General features: G+C 44.7%; 1 protein-coding gene across 1 annotated transcript in view; it reads left to right on the forward strand.

Annotated features, from left to right (window-relative positions):
• Positions 1-13,630, forward strand: part of pkhd1l1 (PKHD1 like 1) — a 178,669-nt gene extending 165,039 nt beyond the window's left edge. The window contains exons 77-79 of the mRNA XM_033020374.1: positions 1,667-1,894; positions 11,332-11,445; positions 13,299-13,630. Of these exons, the coding sequence (XP_032876265.1) occupies positions 1,667-1,894; positions 11,332-11,438 (335 nt within the window). The 3' untranslated portion in view covers positions 11,439-11,445; positions 13,299-13,630. The remainder of the gene's footprint in view (positions 1-1,666; positions 1,895-11,331; positions 11,446-13,298) is intronic.
• Positions 13,631-20,377: the final 6,747 nt, after the last annotated feature.

The following is a 20,377-nucleotide window of genomic DNA, read 5'->3' on the forward strand; positions in this document are numbered from 1 at the left end:
TGGGTGAGGGTGATGGTCCGTGAGAGGTTTATGGTTACAGTTGGTGAAGGTGTGGGTTATAGTGAGGGTGAGGTTAGGTTTAGTGCTCATTTTAGTGAGCATGAAGTTTAATGGTAGTGTTGGTGACAGTTGGGGGTTGAATCAGTGATGGAAATGGGGGGTACCGCAGGGGGACGGCGTTCCCCTAGTTTTCAGTTTCCAGTTTCCATCCTGTGCATGAATTTGCAGCTTTATCCTGCGCTACTTAATCCAAGGGAGAGCGAACGAGCGGACAGACGGACGAAAGTAACGATCATTGAGCGGAATAGATGACATTTCGTGTCGAGACCCTTCGTCAGACTGAGTCGGGGGAAAGAGGAACAAGATATATAGACGGTACTAAGGACAAATGAATGGAAGATATGCCTATACCTTCCGTTTCCCTTGACTGTCAGTCTGAAGAAGGGTCTCGACCCGAAATGTCACCTATTCCGCTCTATGATCGTTGCTTTCGTCCGTCTGTCCGCGCGTTCGCTCGCTCTTCGTGCCGGTGCTTCTCCCCTCAGACACCGCCAAACAAACACACACACAAACACACACACACACACACACACACACACACACACACACAGCATGTCCGGCAGATCGGTGCTGGCTGAGACAAGAAGCAGGGCGAAGGATGACATCAAACGGGTCATGGCAGCTATCGAGAAAGTACGGAAATGATAAATTTAAAAAAAACACCCGAAATAAATAGTTTTAACAAAAAAAAGGGGGGCGGCGATCGCTCCGTGTCCGTGTCGGAGGTGGGGTGGGTGGGGGGGGAGGATGGCTTGAGTGGGTGCAGGATTTTCTGGAGCTCCTTCCAAATGGCAATATTTTGTATGTTCAAAGTTTATAAGGAGGACGAGGCAGGAATATCAAAACATCACCTGCAGCTAAGAAACAAAAAGATGATTTGTGCGTGAAGAAGCCATGACCAAAGCAAAGATACTAGAGCGGAGACGGAAGCCGGTAACAGAAATGGTGCTGAAGATTACCCATGACCCAACTACGGGTTATCTTGCCCCGCTATAGGATCTTTGGTTTCCAGTCTCCATGAGATGGAGAGTGTGGAGGAAAGTGGTGCTGTAAGGGACTGATCCACAATGAACAAGTTATGCATTCTTGTACTCTTACATGGGAATGACTGAACATAAAAACATTCCCCCCCCCCCACTTACTTCCCAACCTCAGCCTCAGGGACCTTGGAGTACCCCTAGTTCCTAAAACCCATTTCCATCACTGGTTTGAATGAAGGTTATGTTTAAGTGTTAGAGTTGGGGAGGGCAAGGGTTTAGGCTTAAGGTTAAGGCTGGTGAGGCTGACAGAGAGGAAGAGGGATCATAATAATAATAATGGATGGGATTTATATAGCGCCTTTCTAATACTCAAGGCGCTTGTTCCTGTTCCTGTTCCTGGGTGGTGCTGCTCCTCCTCTCTAGGTGAGCGTGGGATCAGTCACAGAGTGGGCAGTGGCTTGGTGAGGCGAGGGTGGGGGGGGAGTGGTGATGGCCGTCTCCCCAGAACCAGCAGCAAAGAGCAGACGGACCTAATCGCCTCTTTCCTTGCTTTGGATACTGTTCCTGTTGACGGGGAATGGCTCTGTATCTGCATCTGAAGAGTTTACTGTTTCCTTGTGTTGCAGGCACCAGATACAGGTTGAGGTTTCAGCTGAGGTCGTTTGAAACCCGCTCCAGCACCTTCATGGTGGGGTCGTCGGATGAGGGTGAAGAAGAGACTGAAGGCTTTTCCCCCGGACCCAACTCCAGCCCGGACCCTAACTCCAGAATCAGGAGCGGTATAATCGCAGGGGCTGTTTTGGGGGGTCTCCTGCTCTGTGTCATCATCTTTGCAGTGGCCTGGAAAATGGCAGGTGGGTGCAAGAGGTTCTATGGGGGGAATGTTCGTCTTCCATGACCTCACGCCTGCCCCAGTGTTGGGGGCAGGGTGGTAATCTGTTTCTGAGGTTTCTGTCATTCCCAGGACAAGGTCATCACCTGCATAAGGTCATGTGGGGATCAAAATTAAGCCATTCGGCCCATCAAGTCTATGCCATTCAATCATGGCTGATCTATCTCTCCCTCCTAACTCCATTCCGGGGTGGGAGATTGCAACCTTCACGTGGTCCGCCCTTTTTCGACAAATACAATAAAATAAGATGAAATAGAACAAGTTGTCCTACAACTTTAGGCCATGCACAAGAAGAAGAAGAACCCCATTCTCCACATAACCCCTGACACCCGTACTAATCAAGAACCTATCTCTGCTTTTAAAATATCCATTGACTTGGCCACCACATCCTTATGTGGCAAAGAATTCCATAGATTCACCACCCTCTGACTAAAGAAATTCCTTCTCATCTACTTCCTAAAGGAATGTCCTTTAATTCTGAGACTATGACCTCTAGTCCTAGACTCTTCCACTAGTGGAAACAACCTCTCCACATCCACTCTATCCAAGCATTTCACTATTCGGTACATTTCAATGAGGTCCCCCCTCATTCTTCTAAACTCCAGCGAGTACAGGCTCAGTGCCGCCTGTTATATTCCGGACGGCAGAATGAAGAACTAGACTTAACACTGGTTGCCTGGATCACGAGAGGGAGAGAGATTTATTACACAGCATTCCTTGCTTATATTGAACACCAACTCATTAACATACACATGAATATGTATGAATACATTACACTGCTCTCCTTTTTTAAAGTATTAAATCTAAGTACTCAGTTACAATTTTGTTGTGTACTTGATTTAAACCAGTATTTATGAAATCTTAAATGATAAACATAATATATTTATTTTACATATCTACACATTTTTGTTTTACTTGTGCAGTGAGCCATTTAACTTACAAACCTAACCTGACTATTGGTTTACGGATCCTGCCTGATCATCTAACAGTAACAGGTGTAACAGGTTTAGATGTTGACTCAACTGTAGGCTTGTTTGGCTCTGTTTTAGTGCCCTGACTTTGACCAGAGGAATCTGTTTCTTTGTCTGTACTAACTGAACTTTGTGTTTCAATCACAGTGGTCTCTTTCAACTCACTTTCAGATTAAAAACTCAGGGATTAGGACTTCATGTTCAGTTTTTCGTTCATCTTTGGCTGGAATCATTTGATCAACATGAACACTTTTGATCCTATTGCCTTCAACTAATTATCTTTTTGTTCCACACACTTCCACTATTTTCCCAACATCCTATTTGTCTCGATGGGACTTGTTGGGAGGACTGAGAACACGAACTTGCTCATCTGGCTTGAAGTTCCTCTCCCTTTTGTGGGAGTCAAAATGGCGTTTTTGACTTAACTGTTTTTGCTCAACTCTCAAGGCCAAATTGGGTTGAAGTAGACTTAGGCGTATTCTTAGCCTTCTCTTCATCAAGAGTTCTGCAGGTGAGTAACCTGTTGTTGTGTGTTGTGTGGTTCTGTACTTCAGTTTCATGCTGAGCTTTGAACTACCCTGCAAAACCTGTTTCTTGAGAGCGTCTTTGACAACTCTAAGAAACCTTTCCGCTGCCCCGTTGGAGGCTGGATGGTATGGGGGAACAAGTGTGTTTTACACCATTCTGCTGCATGAACTCTTTGAACCGTTCTGAACGAAACTGAGGCCCGTTATCAGAAACAAGTTCTTCCGGTAAACCATGACATGCAAAAATTGATCTCAACTCATCTATAGTACACTCAGTAGTAGTGCTTGACCCCATATGCTTAACCTCAATCCATTTGGAATGACTATTTACTAGTACCAGAAAGTGATCATTACCCTTTTCACAAAAATCTACATGAACTCTCTGAAAAGGTCTACTTGGCCATGACCAGGGTTGCAGTGGTGTTTTTGGTGGTTTACTCCAGCAATTTTGGCAGACGCTACATTTGCTCACCAGTGACTCGATGTCACTGTCAATACTAGGCCAATACACTGCACCTACACCATAACTTGAAGCATCACTAGCAAGTTTCATCTCGCGTGTCGTGTCGCAGTGAACAAGGAGGTTGTCACTTGTCAAGTTTTCCTTGTAGATGTCATATACACGTTGCTGTTCCTTTCCCCACGTCCATTTCACATATTTTTGTAGCAGATTTAGAGAGCTCGGAAAAATGCTGAAAAGCAGGACCTCCAGGGTTGTTATCTCCGGTTTGCTTCCAGTTCCTCGTGCTGGCGAGAGCAGGAACAGGGAGATACGGGACCTGAACGTGTGGCTGAGGAACTGGTGCACGGGGCAGGGATTTAGATTCTTAGATCACTGGGATCTGTTTTGGGGTAAGGGGGAACTGTACAAAAGGGACGGATTGCATCTTAACAGGTGTGGGACCAGCATTCTGGCAGGCAGGTTTGCCACTGCTACATGGGAGGTTTTAAACTGAATAAGGGGGGAGGGGTGTCGAATGGGCTAGTGGAGGATGGAGTTAAAGGGAAAGGGTTTCTTAAATGTGTGAGTGTAGAGACAGAGGGGTGTAAAATGAGGGTAGAAGCAATAGGTAGCAAGGTGAAAAGTAAAAGTGGCAGGCCGGAAAATCCAGGGCAAAAATCAAAAAGGGCCACTTTTCAACAAAATTGTATAAGGGGTAAGAGTGTTGTAAAAACAAGCCTGAAGGCTTTGTGTCTCAATGCAAGGAGCATTCGTAATAAGGTGGATGAGTTGAATGTGCAGATAGCTATTAATGACTATGATATAGTTGGGATCACGGAGACATGGCTCCAGGGTGACCAAGGCTGGGAGCTGAACATCCAGGGATATTCAATATTCAGGAGGGATAGAGAGAAAGGAAAAGGAGGTGGGGTAGCGTTGCTGATTAGAGAGGAGATTAACGCAATGGAAAGGAAGGACATTAGTTTGCAGGATGTGGAATCGGTATGGGTAGAGCTGCGAAACACTAAGGGGCAGAAAACGCTGGTGGGTGTTGTGTACAGGCCACCTAACAGTAGTAGTGAAGTTGGAGATGGTATCAAACAGGAAATTAGAAATGCGTGCGACAAAGGCAAAACCGTTATAATGGGTGACTTCAATCTACATATAGATTGGGTGAATCAAATTGGCAGGGGTGCTGCGGAAGAGGATTTTTTGGAATGTATGCGGGATAGTTATCTAAATCAACATGTAGAGGAACCAACGAGAGAGCAGGCTATTTTAGACTGGGTATTGAGTAATGAGGAAGGGTTAGTTAGCAGTCTTGTTGTACGTGCCCCCTTGGGCAAGAGTGACCATAATATGGTTGAGTTCTTCATTAGGATGGAGAGTGACATTGTTAATTCAGAAACAATGGTTCTGAACTTAAAGAAAGGTAACTTTGAGGGTATGAGACGTGAATTGGCCAAGATTGACTGGCAATTAATTCTAAAAGGGTTGACGGTGGATATGCAATGGAAGACATTTAAAGACTGCATGGATGAACTACAAAAATTGTTCATCCCAGTTTGGCAAAAGAATAAATCAGGGAAGGTAGTGCATCCGTGGATAACAAGGGAAATCAGGGATAGTATCAAAGCGAAGGATGATGCGTACAAATTAGCCAGAAAAAGCAGCATACCGGAGGACTGGGAGAAATTCATAGACCAGCAGAGAAGGACAAAGGGCTTAATTAGGAAAGGAAAAATAGATTATGAAAGAAAACTGGCAGGGAACATAAAAACTGACTGCAAAAGTTTTTATAGATATGTGAAAAGAAAGAGATTAGTTAAAACAAATGTAGGTCCCTTGCAGTCAGAAACGGGTGAGTTGATTATGGGGAACAAGGATATGGCGGACCAATTGAATAACTACTTTGGTTCCGTCTTCACTAAGGAATACATAAATAATCTGCCGGAAATAGCAGGGGACCGCGGGTCAAAGAAGTTGGAGGAATTGAGTGAAATCCAGGTTAGCCGGGAAGTGGTGTTGGGTAAATTAAATGGATTAAAGGCCGATAAATCCCCAGGGCCAGATAGGCTGCATCCCAGAGTACTTAAGGAAGTAGCTCCAGAAATAGTGGATGCATTAGTAATAATCTTTCAAAACGCTTTAGATTCTGGAGTAGTTCCTGAGGATTGGCGGGTAGCAAACGTAACCCCACTTTTTAAGAAGGGAGGGAGAGAGAAAACGGGGAATTACAGACCAGTTAGTCTAACATCGGTAGTGGGGAAACTGCTAGAGTCAGTTATTAAAGATGGGATAGCAGCACATTTGGAAAGTGGTGAACTCATTGGACAAAGTCAGCATGGATTTACAAAAGGTAAATCATGTCTGACGAATCTTATAGAATTTTTCGAGGATGTAACTAGTAGCGTGGATAGGGGAGAACCAGTGGATGTGGTGTATCTGGACTTCCAGAAGGCTTTCGACAAGGTCCCACATAAGAGATTAGTTTACAAACTTAAAGCACACGGCATTGGGGGTTCAGTATTGATGTGGATAGAGAACTGGCTGGCAAACAGGAAGCAAAGAGTAGGAGTAAACGGGTCCTTTTCACAATGGCAGGCAGTGACTAGTGGGGTACCGCAAGGCTCAGTGCTGGGACCCCAGCTATTTACAATATATATTAATGATCTGGATGAGGGAATTGAAGGCAATATCTCCAAGTTTGCGGATGACACTAAGCTGGGGGGCAGTGTTAGCTGTGAGGAGGATGCTAGGAGACTGCAAGGTGACTTGGATAGGCTGGGTGAGTGGGCAAATGTTTGGCAGATGCAGTATAATGTGGATAAATGTGAGGTTATCCATTTTGGTGGCAAAAACGGGAAAGCAGACTATTATCTAAATGGTGGCCGACTAGGAAAAGGGGAGATGCAGCGAGACCTGGGTGTCATGGTACACCAGTCATTGAAAGTGGGCATGCAGGTGCAGCAGGCAGTGAAGAAAGCGAATGGTATGTTAGCTTTCATAGCAAAAGGATTTGAATATAGGAGCAGGGAGGTTCTACTGCAGTTGTACAGGGTCTTGGTGAGACCACACCTGGAGTATTGCGTACAGTTTTGGTCTCCTAATCTGAGGAAGGACATTATTGCCATAGAGGGAGTGCAGAGAAGGTTCACCAGACTGATTCCTGGGATGTCAGGACTGTCTTATGAAGAAAGACTGGATAGACTTGGTTTATACTCTCTAGAATTTAGGAGATTGAGAGGGGATCTTATAGAAACTTACAAAATTCTTAAGGGGTTGGACAGGCTAGATGCAGGAAGATTGCTCCCGATGTTGGGGAAGTCCAGGACAAGGGGTCACAGCTTAAGGATAAGGGGGAAATCCTTTAAAACCGAGATGAGAAGAACTTTTTTCACACAGAGAGTGGTGAATAAGGTGCATTTCAATGAGGTCCCTGCCACAGAGGGTAGTCGAGGCCAGTTCATTGGCTATATTTAAGAGGGAGTTAGATGTGGCCCTTGTGGCTAAGGGGATCAGAGGGTATGGAGAGAAGGCAGGTACGGGATACTGAGTTGGATGATCAGCCATGATCATATTGAATGGCGGTGCAGGCTCGAAGGGCCGAATGGCCTACTCCTGCACCTAATTTCTATGTTTCTATGTTTCTATGATGTAATGGCTTTAGCACAGTTGCTAAATCTGGAAGGAATCGTGCATAGAACTGCACCATCCCAAGGAATGATCGTAGGGTTTTGGAGCATTAACTATTGTTGGGTTTTGGAGCATTAACTATTGCTTCCACTTTCGCCTTCACAGGGCGAAGCATTGGCATCTACTTTGTGTCCAAAGTAGACCACCTCTGACTGTGCAAATGCACATTTACTTTGTCGCAGTTTGACATTGTGGCAGTTCAGTCGTGTGAGAACTTGCTCGAGGATTTCCAGATGTTCTACCATGCCCTCTGTGAATATCAGTAGGTCATCCTGGTTGCACACACAGTGCGGAATGCCTTGTAACATTTTGTCCATGACAGACTGGAAGAGTTTTGGGGAGGATTTCACACCATAGGGCAGCTTAGTATATGAATACAAGCCCTTATGTGTGTTGATAGTCAAGTACTGCTGACTTTCCTCGTCGACATTGAGTTGGGCGTAAACGTGAGACAAATCCAGTTTAGTGAAGACTCGTACTCCGTTAAGTTCTGTGTACAGATCTTGCGGGGTTGATAAGGGATATTGTTCATCGTCAACAGCTTGGTTGATTGTGACTTTGTAGTCACCGTGTAGTCGAACAGTTTTGTCGGCCTTGGGTACGGCCACAATTGGCGTTGCCCAGTTACTCTGGTCTGTCTTCACGAGTACTCCATTACGCTCTAACCTGTCGAGTTCTTCCTCCACTTGTTGCTTTAGTGCATATGGTCCAGGTCTTGGTTGACAATACGCAGGTTTCACATCTTGCTTAAGTCGAATGTATGCAGAGTACCCTGTTATTCCCGTGTAACTGTCGGCAAATATTTCTGCATGTTTGCTTATGACATTTTCAAGACGTGATTTGGACAAATTGATGCTGAAAATGTATTTCCAGTCTAACTCTATTCTACTCAGCCATTCCTTTCCAAGGAGGGTTGGTTTATTTCTGTAGCTGGCCACGATGATGGGCAGTGTTACTGACTGACCATTATGCTGAACTTTACAGTTCATTTGTCCGCAAGTCTCCAAAACTTTGCCTGAGTAGGTTCTCAGCTTGACCTTACTCTCAAACAATGGTGTCTGTGGGAACTTTGTTTCATAACTTCGTTTGCTCATGACCGAACAATCTGCTGCCTTGTGAATACACATATCGATTAACTGTTCATTAATCAATAGTTTAGTTTGAAAGTCCTTGCCTTGACTGGTTGTAGGCTTATCGATGTTGGTTGCATAAATGGTGTACAACCCAAGTTCATTTCCATCTTGGTTCATCTCCAAGTTGTGAACTCCTCTTCGGTGTTGTTGCTTGATTCCCGCAGGTTGTTGGTTTCCTGCTTTAAGCTTCCCCGACATGCTGAGGCGATATGGCCTTTCTTCTGGCAGTTATAGCACTTGGTCATTTTGAATTAACAAAATTGGGATGAGTGATTACCGTTGCAACGATACCAACTGGCTGAACTCAGCCCCCCGCCATACTTTGGTTTAGCGCCTCTTGGTTTGGCCATAGGCACTATCTTGAGAGTGTAAATGGTCACTGCAGTTTGTGGTGGATGAAAATCGCGAGCATTCTTTGATGCCATCTCTATTGTGGTAGCAATCTTGCATGCTTTCTCGAATGTAAGACCTGGAGTGTTCATGAGTTTGGACTGAATTCGTTCATCCACTAGACCACAAACAAATCTGTCACATAGTGCGCATCCGAGAAAGGTTCCAAAGTTACAGTGCAAAGTTACGTTTTTCAAGGTACTCATTGGTTGTCTCATTCTGCTTCTGGTTTCTAGCCGAATTTATAGCTTTCTGCAATTTCCAGAGGCTTTGGGTTGAAGTGCTCCTCCAACTTCTTCATAATGTCATTGAATGGCACGTCTTTTGCCTTTATGGGCACAAGGAGATTCACGAGTGTGCCGTACACTTCAGGACCGATCTCCGTGAGCAGAATCGCTTTTGTGCGTTCACAAACAACCTTATTTGTTTCAGTCACTACCTCTCCTTCACCACTAATCTCCACTATGGTGTTTGCCATGAAAAACATGTTCGCTCTCTCCATTTGGAGCTGAACGGCTCTCTACTCTTGTCGGTTTCCAATGTAGCCTGTGGACACTGCCATCGTGTCGTTCTCTTTTTTTTTTAAAGTCCATTCAAAAACCCCAATTTCCTGTCTGTTCTGGTGTAGCAATTCACCTAAAACTTAGCTGTGGAAAGGGTATACCAGCTTGAAGAACTCGACAAAAAAAACTCAGTCTAAAATCCTGTACAATCCCAAGGATGCCATCTTGCCACATAGACACAACATAGAGATAGCCTGACAAAACTCTCGACGATTTGTACAGCTGCTGCTTTAAACTACAATCCCCTGCATAGAAGGATCTGCGGCCTATCGTGACCAGTTCGCAAACAACTGCGACACAGCTCTGCAGTTGCTGTTTAAAATGTTAAATAATACTGCATGTTACAAAACAGTCCTGCACTGTATTTAAAGGCTGAGTTCACAAACTCTATCCCATCCACGTTGCCAATGTTGTTATTTTCCGGACGGCAGAATGAAGAACAAGACTTACTGGTTGCCTGGATCACGAGAGAGAAATTTATTACCCAGCATTCCCTGCCTATATTGAACACCAACTCATTAACATACATATGAATGCATTACACCGTCAAACGCTCATCATAAGTTAACCCACTCATTCCTGCGATCATTCTTGTAAATCCTCTCTGGACCCTCTCCAAGGCCAGCACATCCTTCCTCAGATATGGTGCCCAAAATTGCTGACAATACAGCAAATTGTCCCAGCAAGGTGGTTGCACCTTCTTGAAGCACTGTGGTCCTTCAGGTGAAGGAGTTTACCACTGTTCTGTTGGGGCGGGAATTCCAGGGACAATCAAGGTCCGGCTATACATTTCCAAGTCTGGACTGTGGGAGACTTGAGGTGAAACCTCTTGCTACCCATGACCTTCTGGGTGGGAGAGGTGAGGGGTTTGGGAGGGGCTGTCACAGTAGATTGGGCTGGGAACTGCAGTGCAGCCACTGGTGGTGAAGGGGTTAATAATTGGGATGGGGGAAGGAACAAGTGGTTTCAGGTGAGGGAGGATGCTCATTTCCATATTCTTATCAGCTCTCTGCAGGGGGTTCGTATTTATAAGGCCCACTGCCTCCCAAATAATCATTTGCCCCCTCATGTTCCACGTTGGGAGGTTGGTGGGATGGCATTCTGCGGATAGGTAGCAGACGAGCAGAAGGGGGCCGGATGGGGGGAGAGTCACAGAGGGGGGATCAGATGGGACAAGGGATTGGACATAGTGTAAAGGGATTGTGTGGGGATCGGATAGTGGAGGGAATGAATCTAGTAGGAGGGGATGGGGTGGGGTTGAAGAGATTGGGCAGGATGAGCGAACAATCAAAACGGAAGGGGTGGGTGATGTGAATTAGCTGGGGATATCGGGCAGGCTGGGAGAAGGGATTGGGAAGAGGAAAGGGATTGTGGGTAGAGGGATTGGCAGGAGAGGAGTGGATTGTTGGGGGAAGGATTGGAGTGGGGGAACGGGAGTAGTAAAATTGAGGGATTGTGCGAGGGAGGGGAATGAGGGGGGTAGGGATAGGGGGAGGGGATCGTGTGGCGGAGGGATTGGGGTAGGTCCTCAGATTGTGGGGGGGAGGGCTTGGATCGTTGTGGAGGGGAGAGGGATTGTGAATGGGTGGAAGGGAAGTGCATGGGGTTGAGGGGAGCTTTGGGCTCAGGCTTGGGTTTGCTCCATGTATTATCAGATCCCGATCTGTTTACCTGCAGCTCACGGATACAAGTTCACATCGATAACAGGAAGATGGTCAGAGCGTAGAGTTGGATCTGTAGCTGATGCCAGAACAGCCCCGCATTCTCCCCCGGTGCATACATAACTCAAAGGTAAATGTTCTCTTTGCCATAAGTTGGGTGGCATAGTGGCACAGCAGTAGTGTTGCTGCCTTACACTTCAAGAGACCTGACGATGGGTGCAGTCTGTGTGGAGTTTGTACGTTCTCCCTGTGATAGCCTGTATTTTCTCCGGGTGCTCCAATTTCCTTCCACAAAGAAACGTGCAGGTTTGTGGGTTAGATGGCTTCTATAAATTGTCCCTAGGGTGTAGGATAGAACCAGTGTGCGGATGATCATTGGTCGGCGTAGATTCGGGCCGGAGGACCTGTTTCCACGCTGCATCATTAAACTAAACTGCACCTACTATCCCTTCTCTCCCTTACACTCTTCTGAACTGAGGGATACAGGCTGAGCTCCCTCCATCACTCTCCAAAGGACCACCTACCTCATCAGTCTGGTAAATCCCCACTGCACCATCTTCCAGCGTGACAAACCTATTACCATGATCATAGAAACATAGAAAATAGGTGCAGGAGTAGGCCATTCGGCCCTTCGAGCCTGCACCGCCATTCAATATGATCATGGCTGATCATCCAACTCAGTATCCCGTACCTGCCTTCTCTCCATACCCCCTGATCCCTTTAGCCACGAGGGCCACATCTAACTTCCTCTTAAATATAGCCAATGAACTGGCCTCAACTACCTTCCGTGGCAGAGAATTCCAGAGATTCACCACTCTCTGTGTGAAAAATGTTTTCCTCATCTCTGTCCTAAAAGATTTCCCCCTTATCCTTAAACTGTGACCCCTTGTTCTGGACTTCCCCAACATCGGGAACAATCTTCCTGCATCTAGCCTGTCCAACCCCTTAAGAATTTTGTAAGTTTCTATAAGATCCCCCCTCAATCTTCTAAATTCTAGCGAGTACAAACCGAGTCTATCCAGTCTTTCTTCATATGAAAGTCCTGACATCCCAGGAATCAGTCTGGTGAACCTTCTCTGTACTCCCTCTATGGCAAGAATGTCTTTCCTCAGATTAGGAGACCAAAGCTGTACGCAATACTCCAGGTGTGGTCTCACCAAGACCCTGTACAACTGCAGTAGAACCTCCCTGCTCCTATACTCAAATCCTTTTGCTATGAATGCTAACATACCATTCGCTTTCTTCACTGCCTGCTTCACCTGCATGCCTACTTTCAATGACTGGTGTACCATGACACCCAGGTCACGTTGCATCTCCCCTTTTCCTAATCGGCCACCATTCAGATAAGTGATAGGAGTAGAATTAGGTCATTCGGCCCATCAAGTCTACTCCGCCATTCAATCATGGCTGATCTATCTCTCCCTCCTAACCCCATTCTCCTGCCTTCTCCCCATAACCTCTGACACCCCAGTGATGAAGCCCCCAATTCCTGCTTACCAGGCCCATCACAGTACCAGTTGACATCTTATTTAGTTTCCTCAATGCTTGCTGTACCCGCACGTCAACTCTCCGAAGCCGGTGAGACTTTGGAACTCCCTTCCTCAAAGATCAATGGAAGCACTGACTAAAACATCCTACAAAAATGAAGTATCTTTCCCCTCAGCGCTGGTTGGGGCCAGCAGAACCCAATGCACCTCCTTCTCAGACTGACTATAGATGGGCAAGCAGGCGTTGCAGATCTTGGTCAGGCCAATCTGTGACTACAGTCCATGTGTGCATTGTGTGCCACAGGCCGAATAATCCATTGATGAAATGTGATCTGCGATGCCTTCAACAACCCTGCAGTTAGTAGAGTGGTGGAGAGCAGGATTGGGTTGGGTGGAATACTAATGGCTGTGATGTGCAAGTAGCTATATTGAAGTATTTTCTGTGATACTAATGAACATTGAACCTGTTCTAATGAAATAACCACTCTTTTTACAGACAATCTGAAATGGAGATTGCCAGTTTTCCGTACGGGAGAGATCCCTGGATGGGTTAAGTAACGTTGCAAATGAGATGCAGCTTGATTAACTTTTTGATGATTTTCCTTTAAAACAAAATCTTAAATAATTTTTAAATATTTCTGTAGATTGGTTTATGCATGCAACCAATCATATATAGATTAGCATCACTAAACCCACCTTACTGTATCATTTATATTAACACCCACTTCCTATGCTATGTAGTTTGGATAGCAGACAGGATGCAGTGACAACTAACATGCTACTGTGCTGTTAAGTCTGTTTGTGGATTAAAGATGATCTTAAATTACATGCCGTGTATATGTCATATTTTTAGTTTCTTCTGCCCCTGATTATGTTTTTCAATCAGTAATCTTCTATATTTTGATTGAAACAGTAAGCTGGTGTGAATGTGGGGATATTTCCATTGAATGGTCAACAATAATTCACCAGTTTAAAGGCAATACTGTTTCATAGACTGGTCTGGCAGAGAGGCTGTGTGCGAGAGTTTCCTGATATTTTAGCTTTCACATTTCTTATTCCTCAAACAATCTAATCCCTTCCCCCAGGCCCTGTAATATCCATTTGCTACTCACACATCACAGCCCTTAGTATCCTTCCCAGTCGAATCTCACTCTCCCCGACACTGTAGGGTTGTTGAAGGCACTGCCGATCACATTTCATCAATGGATTCTTCATCAGTCTGCGGCACCAAATTCACACACTGACCTTCTGCACAAACCACTCTTGTGCTTATGAGCTCTTCTCACATTCCCAGTCTCTTGTTCCCTGCCTGTGTTATAGAATTCATTGCAACCAAAGATGGAGACCTCCACCGGCATAACCTTACCTTGCTCTCGTCTGGCACCTTACGTGGCTTCATTAGTTGCCATTCTGGCTGATACTGGCCACTGAGTTTGTCTTCCTTATTTCTGCCCTGCACCAAGTAACATCCCTAGCACTCCATCCCAAAGACTTTGGATCCCATTTTGGTGACAGACGTCACAGATAATCCAGCTTGTTGGAGCCCATTATATTCCCACTGTGTCCAAACTGATTTTAAAACGGGATAGTGCAGAATTTTTTAGAGTAACGCACTTTTGGTTTAAACTACCATTGGCTGTGTTGGGTGTCAGATGTGTTGAGCATTTCTGGTTCATAACTAACCTTTACCCATTGCTCAGTCTCCATCAAACCCAAATCCAAAATGAGCTCCAGGATCATGCTTTTTATTACCCAATGTGTTCATTTGAGGTTACATCGGCAGTAGGTGGTCCATGAGCTCACTGCTCCCACACATTCTCACCACTCACCTCTTATTACAAGTGCTCTAGGGGCTAGCAGAATCAAGAGATATGGGGAGAAGGCAGGCAATGGTTACTGATTGTGAGTGATCAGCCATGATCAGGCTCGAAGGGCCAAATGGCCTCCTCCTGCACCTATTTTCTATGTAAGAGATATTATTCAGCTTTCCCTGTGTTAAAATCCATTTATTATTAAATCAAAGATAATTTCAAAGCAAAATGAAATATATAAAGATTTTCAATGTCACGGAAACTGCTCCAATAAATCAATTGTGGAAAAATGTTGATGCAGTATCGACATGATCAGTTTCACATTTTCCATATGCTGAACATCAGTTGTTCACTTCAGTACCCAGGCCGGAGGGACAGCCACGTATGGATAATCTGAACCCCTAGGTGGATGTAATCGGTGTACGATTGAAGAGCTGTCGCAGGATGCACTCACAAACCTCACCCTTACACCCTGTCCAGCAGTCTGGCTGCCTAATTCCTTCCCATCACAGATCCACAAAGGTGCCTGCACCAACCTTCTTGCTGGTCAGCCTGATGTATACAAAAACAGAAGCAAATCCATAGGCCAGCTCAGCTCTTGATGTATACATGTGGTCCTTGGGTCCAGGTTGTGTGGTGCTGATTAAACCCTGGACGAAAGAGTGATGGTGCTTAATTGTCACATGCACTGGGACTGGAACAATTACATTCTTACTTGCTGCAACATTGCAGGACATGAATCCAATAACACAACAAATAAATATGCAATAATATATCATTAAAATAAATGATCCATTATAGTTGGTAAGTAGGCCATAAAAGTGCAAGCCAGACAAAGTACTGCATGTGGTACAACCTTATAACAGCCCAAGCCTGAGATTGCAGAATAAAGGGCAACTCTGCGTCCAAGCAGGAACAGTATTACAGGCAGGGCCTTCAGCTGGATCTTAAACCAGGACTCTGCACTCTCAGCAGATCATGTAGGCTGTCAAAGAACAGAAGGGACGAATGGCTTTTTCTCCTTATTTGCATAACTCCCTACTCACTTTGGTTTACTCGTTTTAGAAAAGCACCCGTCTACATGGTAACTTTGCAGAACAGAGAGTAGACGAGTAGGTGCAAACCCAGACAGATGTGAAACCAAACGCTGAGCACAGGCGCCTGTATCCCTAAAGCCGGAGAGTGGCTGTGCCACATCTATTACCATGCCCAGCTTGACTGTTCCAGCCTTCGCAAACCAACTACTCGCTGTTAGTGTTACCTTTGACTTTTTGGACAGTAGGTGCTCCATGTCCCACAAAATAAGTTCTGTAATGAAGTACGTTATGTGAGGCTGCATGCAGATTGCAGACATACCACAGACCACAGGGTGCTCAATCGTGCCCAGTACTCTGAGCAGCTTCCTTTTCAATCTGACATTATTGCCACTAGGCTTCAACCGAGAACGAGGCTGACAGGATCAAGGCAAAATTTAAGATATACTCAAGCCCATGTTCTGTCCTTTTTACATAGTACAGGTATGCCTTAACATATACAGCATCTGCAGTCAGGATGTCTTCCTCTGCATTCATCATATCATTAATTCAATACATTCTCTCATAATGAGTCAACACCTCCTTAATCATCTCCTTGCCTTTCTAACTCGTGATCACCTAGCCCACAGTGGAGCATTGTGGGCTTCACCTTTCCTTGATCATCATTACGTTTTTGCATATCTTTTGTTCTATATCCCTCAGTTTTTCTCTCATTTCCCTTTCCTCTGACTCTCAGTCCGATGGAGGGTCTCGCCCCGAAACGTCACCTACTCCTTTTCTCCAGAGATGATGCCTGACCCATTGAGTTACACCGGCTTTATGGATCAACCACCTTAAACAATGCAGCCATGAAGGGTTTGTGAGGCTGTTACACAGGGCCCAGCTCCTCAGTATCCAGTGGTGGTGCCCCATTCTCATGTTATGGTCATTTGTGCAATTTACCGTGAAGACATCATTTCATATGTTGACCTGGTATTGTGCACTGTGATGGAATTAATTCCTGACCTCACAGTGAAGGCATCCTAGGAGCCAGTGATCATAAGATTAATTTCAGATTGAGGGACAGGATAGGTCCAAGATCAGACTTTTAGGGGCAACTATAAAGATATAGAAACAGAGGTAGCAACGGTAAACGGATTAATTAGGTTAAAGGATCAATCAATTAGAAACATAGAAAATAGGTGCAGGAGTAGGCCATTCGGCCCTTCGAGCCTGCACCGCCATTCAATATGATCATGGCTGATCATCCAACTCAGTATCCTGTACCTGCCTTCTCTCCATACCCCCTGATCCCTTTAGCCACAAGGGCCACATCTAACTCCCTCTTAAATATAGACAATGAACTGGCCTCAACTACCTTCTGTGGCAGAGAATTCCACAGATTCACCACTCTCTGTGTGAAAAATGTTTTTCTCATCTCGGTCCTAAAAGATTTCCCCCTTATCCTTAAACTGTGACCCCTTGTTCTGGACTTCCCCAACATCGGGAACAATCTTCCTGCATCTAGCCTGTCCAACCCCTTAAGAATTTTGTAAGTTTCTATAAGATCCCCCCTCAATCTTCTAAATTCTAGCGAGTACAAGCCGAGTCTATCCAGTCTTTCTTCATATGAAAGTCCTGACATCCCAGGAATCAAAATGTAGCAGAGTCAATTGGACCTTAGAGAATTAGCATTCCAATGAAAAGTAAACATTCCAGGGGGCGGACTCACTATTTATCGTGAACTAAAATAGCCAAAGATCAAACTTAACAAAAAAACAATAATAAAGGAAAGTAGAAACACTCAGCAAGTCAGGTCATGTGTGTAGAAACAAGAGATAATATTTCTTTGCTACATTGAATGTCGAGGATGTAAAAGTGAAGCATTCTGATGAAAAGTAATCTGACCTGGTACGTTTCCTTCTGCAGGTGCTGACTGACCTGCTGAGTGTTTCCAGTATCAGTTTTTCGATGTTCAATTATATTATTCAAAGACAGGTGGCAGACTGGAGCAATTAAAGAATTGCTCAGTGGATATAAAAGCAAAGAATGACTAAAGGATTAAAGGTAGACACAGAATGCTGGAGTAACTCAGCTGGATAGGCAGCATCTCTGGAGAGAAGGAATGTGCGACGCTTCCGGTCGAGACCCTTCTTCAGTCTAAAGGATTAATATGGAAGGAAATAGAGTTTAAATTAAAGGTAGCTTGACATATATAAACAGATAGTAAGAGTGTACTACCAAAAATGAGTGTCTGATTAAAAGGGAGCTGGGGAATTGCTGAGGGAAAACAGGAAATAGCAAATTATACAATTATTTTGCATCCATCGTCACTGTGGAGGACACGTAGCTTTCCAGAAATGGCTGCAGATAGGGAATTAGAAGGGTGGGAGGAATTCAGGAGAATTACTGTCTCCAGAGAAGTGGGACTGAGCAAATTGTTGGAGCTGTAGTCTGATCAGTCTCCAGGTTCTGAAGGACTTCTTCAGGGTCTTCACAGAAGTAACTCGTGAAATATTTGATGCATTGGGTTTAATTTTCCAAAATTCCCTCGATTCAGGGAAGGGTCCATAGATTGGAAAATAACAAACGTAACCCCTATATTCAAAATAAGGGATTGTGACAATAGGATCTATGTCAGGATGGTATTCATTGCCTGCAGCACAGCCGTCAACACCATAATACCGAATAAGCTCACCCCTGGATTTCTGAACCTTGGCTTTAGAGCCTCCATCGGCAACTGGTTTCTGGGCTTCCTGATCAACAACCCTTAATCAGTTAGAATTTATCACAACAGTTCTTCCACTCCGACGGTTAATACTGATGCCCCTCTGGTTGCAGGATCAGTCTCTTTCTCTACAACCTGTACATCCATGACTTGTGGCCAATAACACCAATTCAATCTTGATGTTCGCCGATGAAACTTGCTTTCATCAGTTGGGTCTTCAAGTATAAGGGTCGGAAGATCAGGTTGTAACTTTATAAAATGTGCAAGAAGGAACTGCAGATGCTGGTTTAAACCGAAGATAGACACAAAAAGCTGGACTAACACAGTGGGACAGGCAGCATCTCTGGAGAGAAGGAATGGGTGACGTACTGACTGAAGGGTCTCGACCCAAAACGTCACCCATTCCTTCAGAGGCGCTGCCTGTTCCGCGGAGTTCTCCAGCTTTTTGTGTCTACAGTGCACTCCATAAAGACCCATCGTTTATTTATTTGCCTCTGTACTCCACAATTTGAGATTTGCAATAGATTGTAATAGAAAAAAGTCACATGTGGTTAAAGTGCACATTGTCAGATTTTATCAAAAGGGTATTTTTATACATTTTGGTCTCACCATGTAGAAATTACAGCTGTGTTTATACATAGTCCCCCCATTTCAGGGCACCATAATGTTTGGGACACATGGCTTCACAGGTGTTTCATTGCTGTTTGTCAACGTGAGGATCAAAGTTGTGCCAATGAAAGTCAAATAAACCATTATGAGACTGAGAAACAAGAATAAAACTGTCAGAAACATCAGCCAAACCTTAGGCTTACCAAAATCAACTGTTTGGAAAATCATTAAGAAGAAAGAGCACTGGTGAGCTTACTAATCGTAAAGGGACTGGCAGGCCAAGGAAGACCTGCAGCTTGTACTGGAGCCTACCGGAGAGAAGGCAATTCTGGATTTAGTTGTCTAATGAACCAGATTTAATAAGGGAACTCAAGGTAAAGGAACCGTTAGGAGGTAGTGACCATAATATGATACGTTTTCATCTGAATTTTCACTGCAATTTGAGAGGGAGAAGGTAAAATCAGAAGTGTCAGTGTTGCAGTTGAACAAAGGGGACTATGAAGGCATGAGAGAGGAGCTGGCCAAGGTCGACTGGAAAAGGATCCTAGCAGGAAAGATGGTGGAACAGCAATGGCAGGAATTTCTGGGCATAATCCAGAATATGCAGGATCATTTCATTCGAAAGAGGAAGAAAAATTCTAAGGGGAGTAAGAGGGAACCGTGGCTGACAAGGGAAATTAGGGATGGAATAAAACTAAAAGAAAAGGTGTATAACCTAGCAAAGAGTAGCGGGAAGCCAGACGATTGGGAAACTTTCAAAGGACAACAGAAGGTAACAAAAAGGGCAATACGGGCTGAAAAAATGAAGTACGAGAGTAAGCTGGCCAAGAAAGATAGTAAAAGCTTCTTTAGGTATGTTAAGAGAAAAATATTAGTAACGCCAAATGTGGGTCCCTTGAAGGTAGAAACAGGTGAAATTATTATGGGGAACAAGGAAATGGCAGAAGAGTTGAACAGGCACTTTGGATCTGTCTTCACTGAGGAAGACACAAACAATCTCCCAGATGTACCAGATGACAGAGGATCTAGGGAGACAGAGCAACTGAAAGAAATTCGCATTAGGCTAGAAATAGTATTGGGTAGACTGATGGGACTGAAGGCTGATAAATCCCCAGAGCCTGATGGTCTGCATCCCAGGGTACTCAAGGGGGTGGCTCTAGAAATAGTGGACGCATTGGTGATCATTTTCCAATGTTCTATAGATTCAGGATCAGTTCCTGTGGATTGGAGGGTAGCCTATGCTATCCCACTTTTCAAGAAAGGAGCGAGATAGAACATGGGGAATTATAGACCAGTTAGCCTGACATTGGTGATGGGGATGATGCTGGAGTTCATTATTAAAGAAATAATAATGGTGCATTTGGATAGCGGTAAGAGGATTAGTCCAAGTCAGCATGGATTTATGAAGGGGAAA

The sequence above is a fragment of the Amblyraja radiata genome, chromosome 4 (genome assembly GCF_010909765.2).
Source record: "Amblyraja radiata isolate CabotCenter1 chromosome 4, sAmbRad1.1.pri, whole genome shotgun sequence".
In the NCBI taxonomy this organism is placed as follows: Eukaryota; Metazoa; Chordata; class Chondrichthyes; order Rajiformes; family Rajidae; genus Amblyraja; species Amblyraja radiata.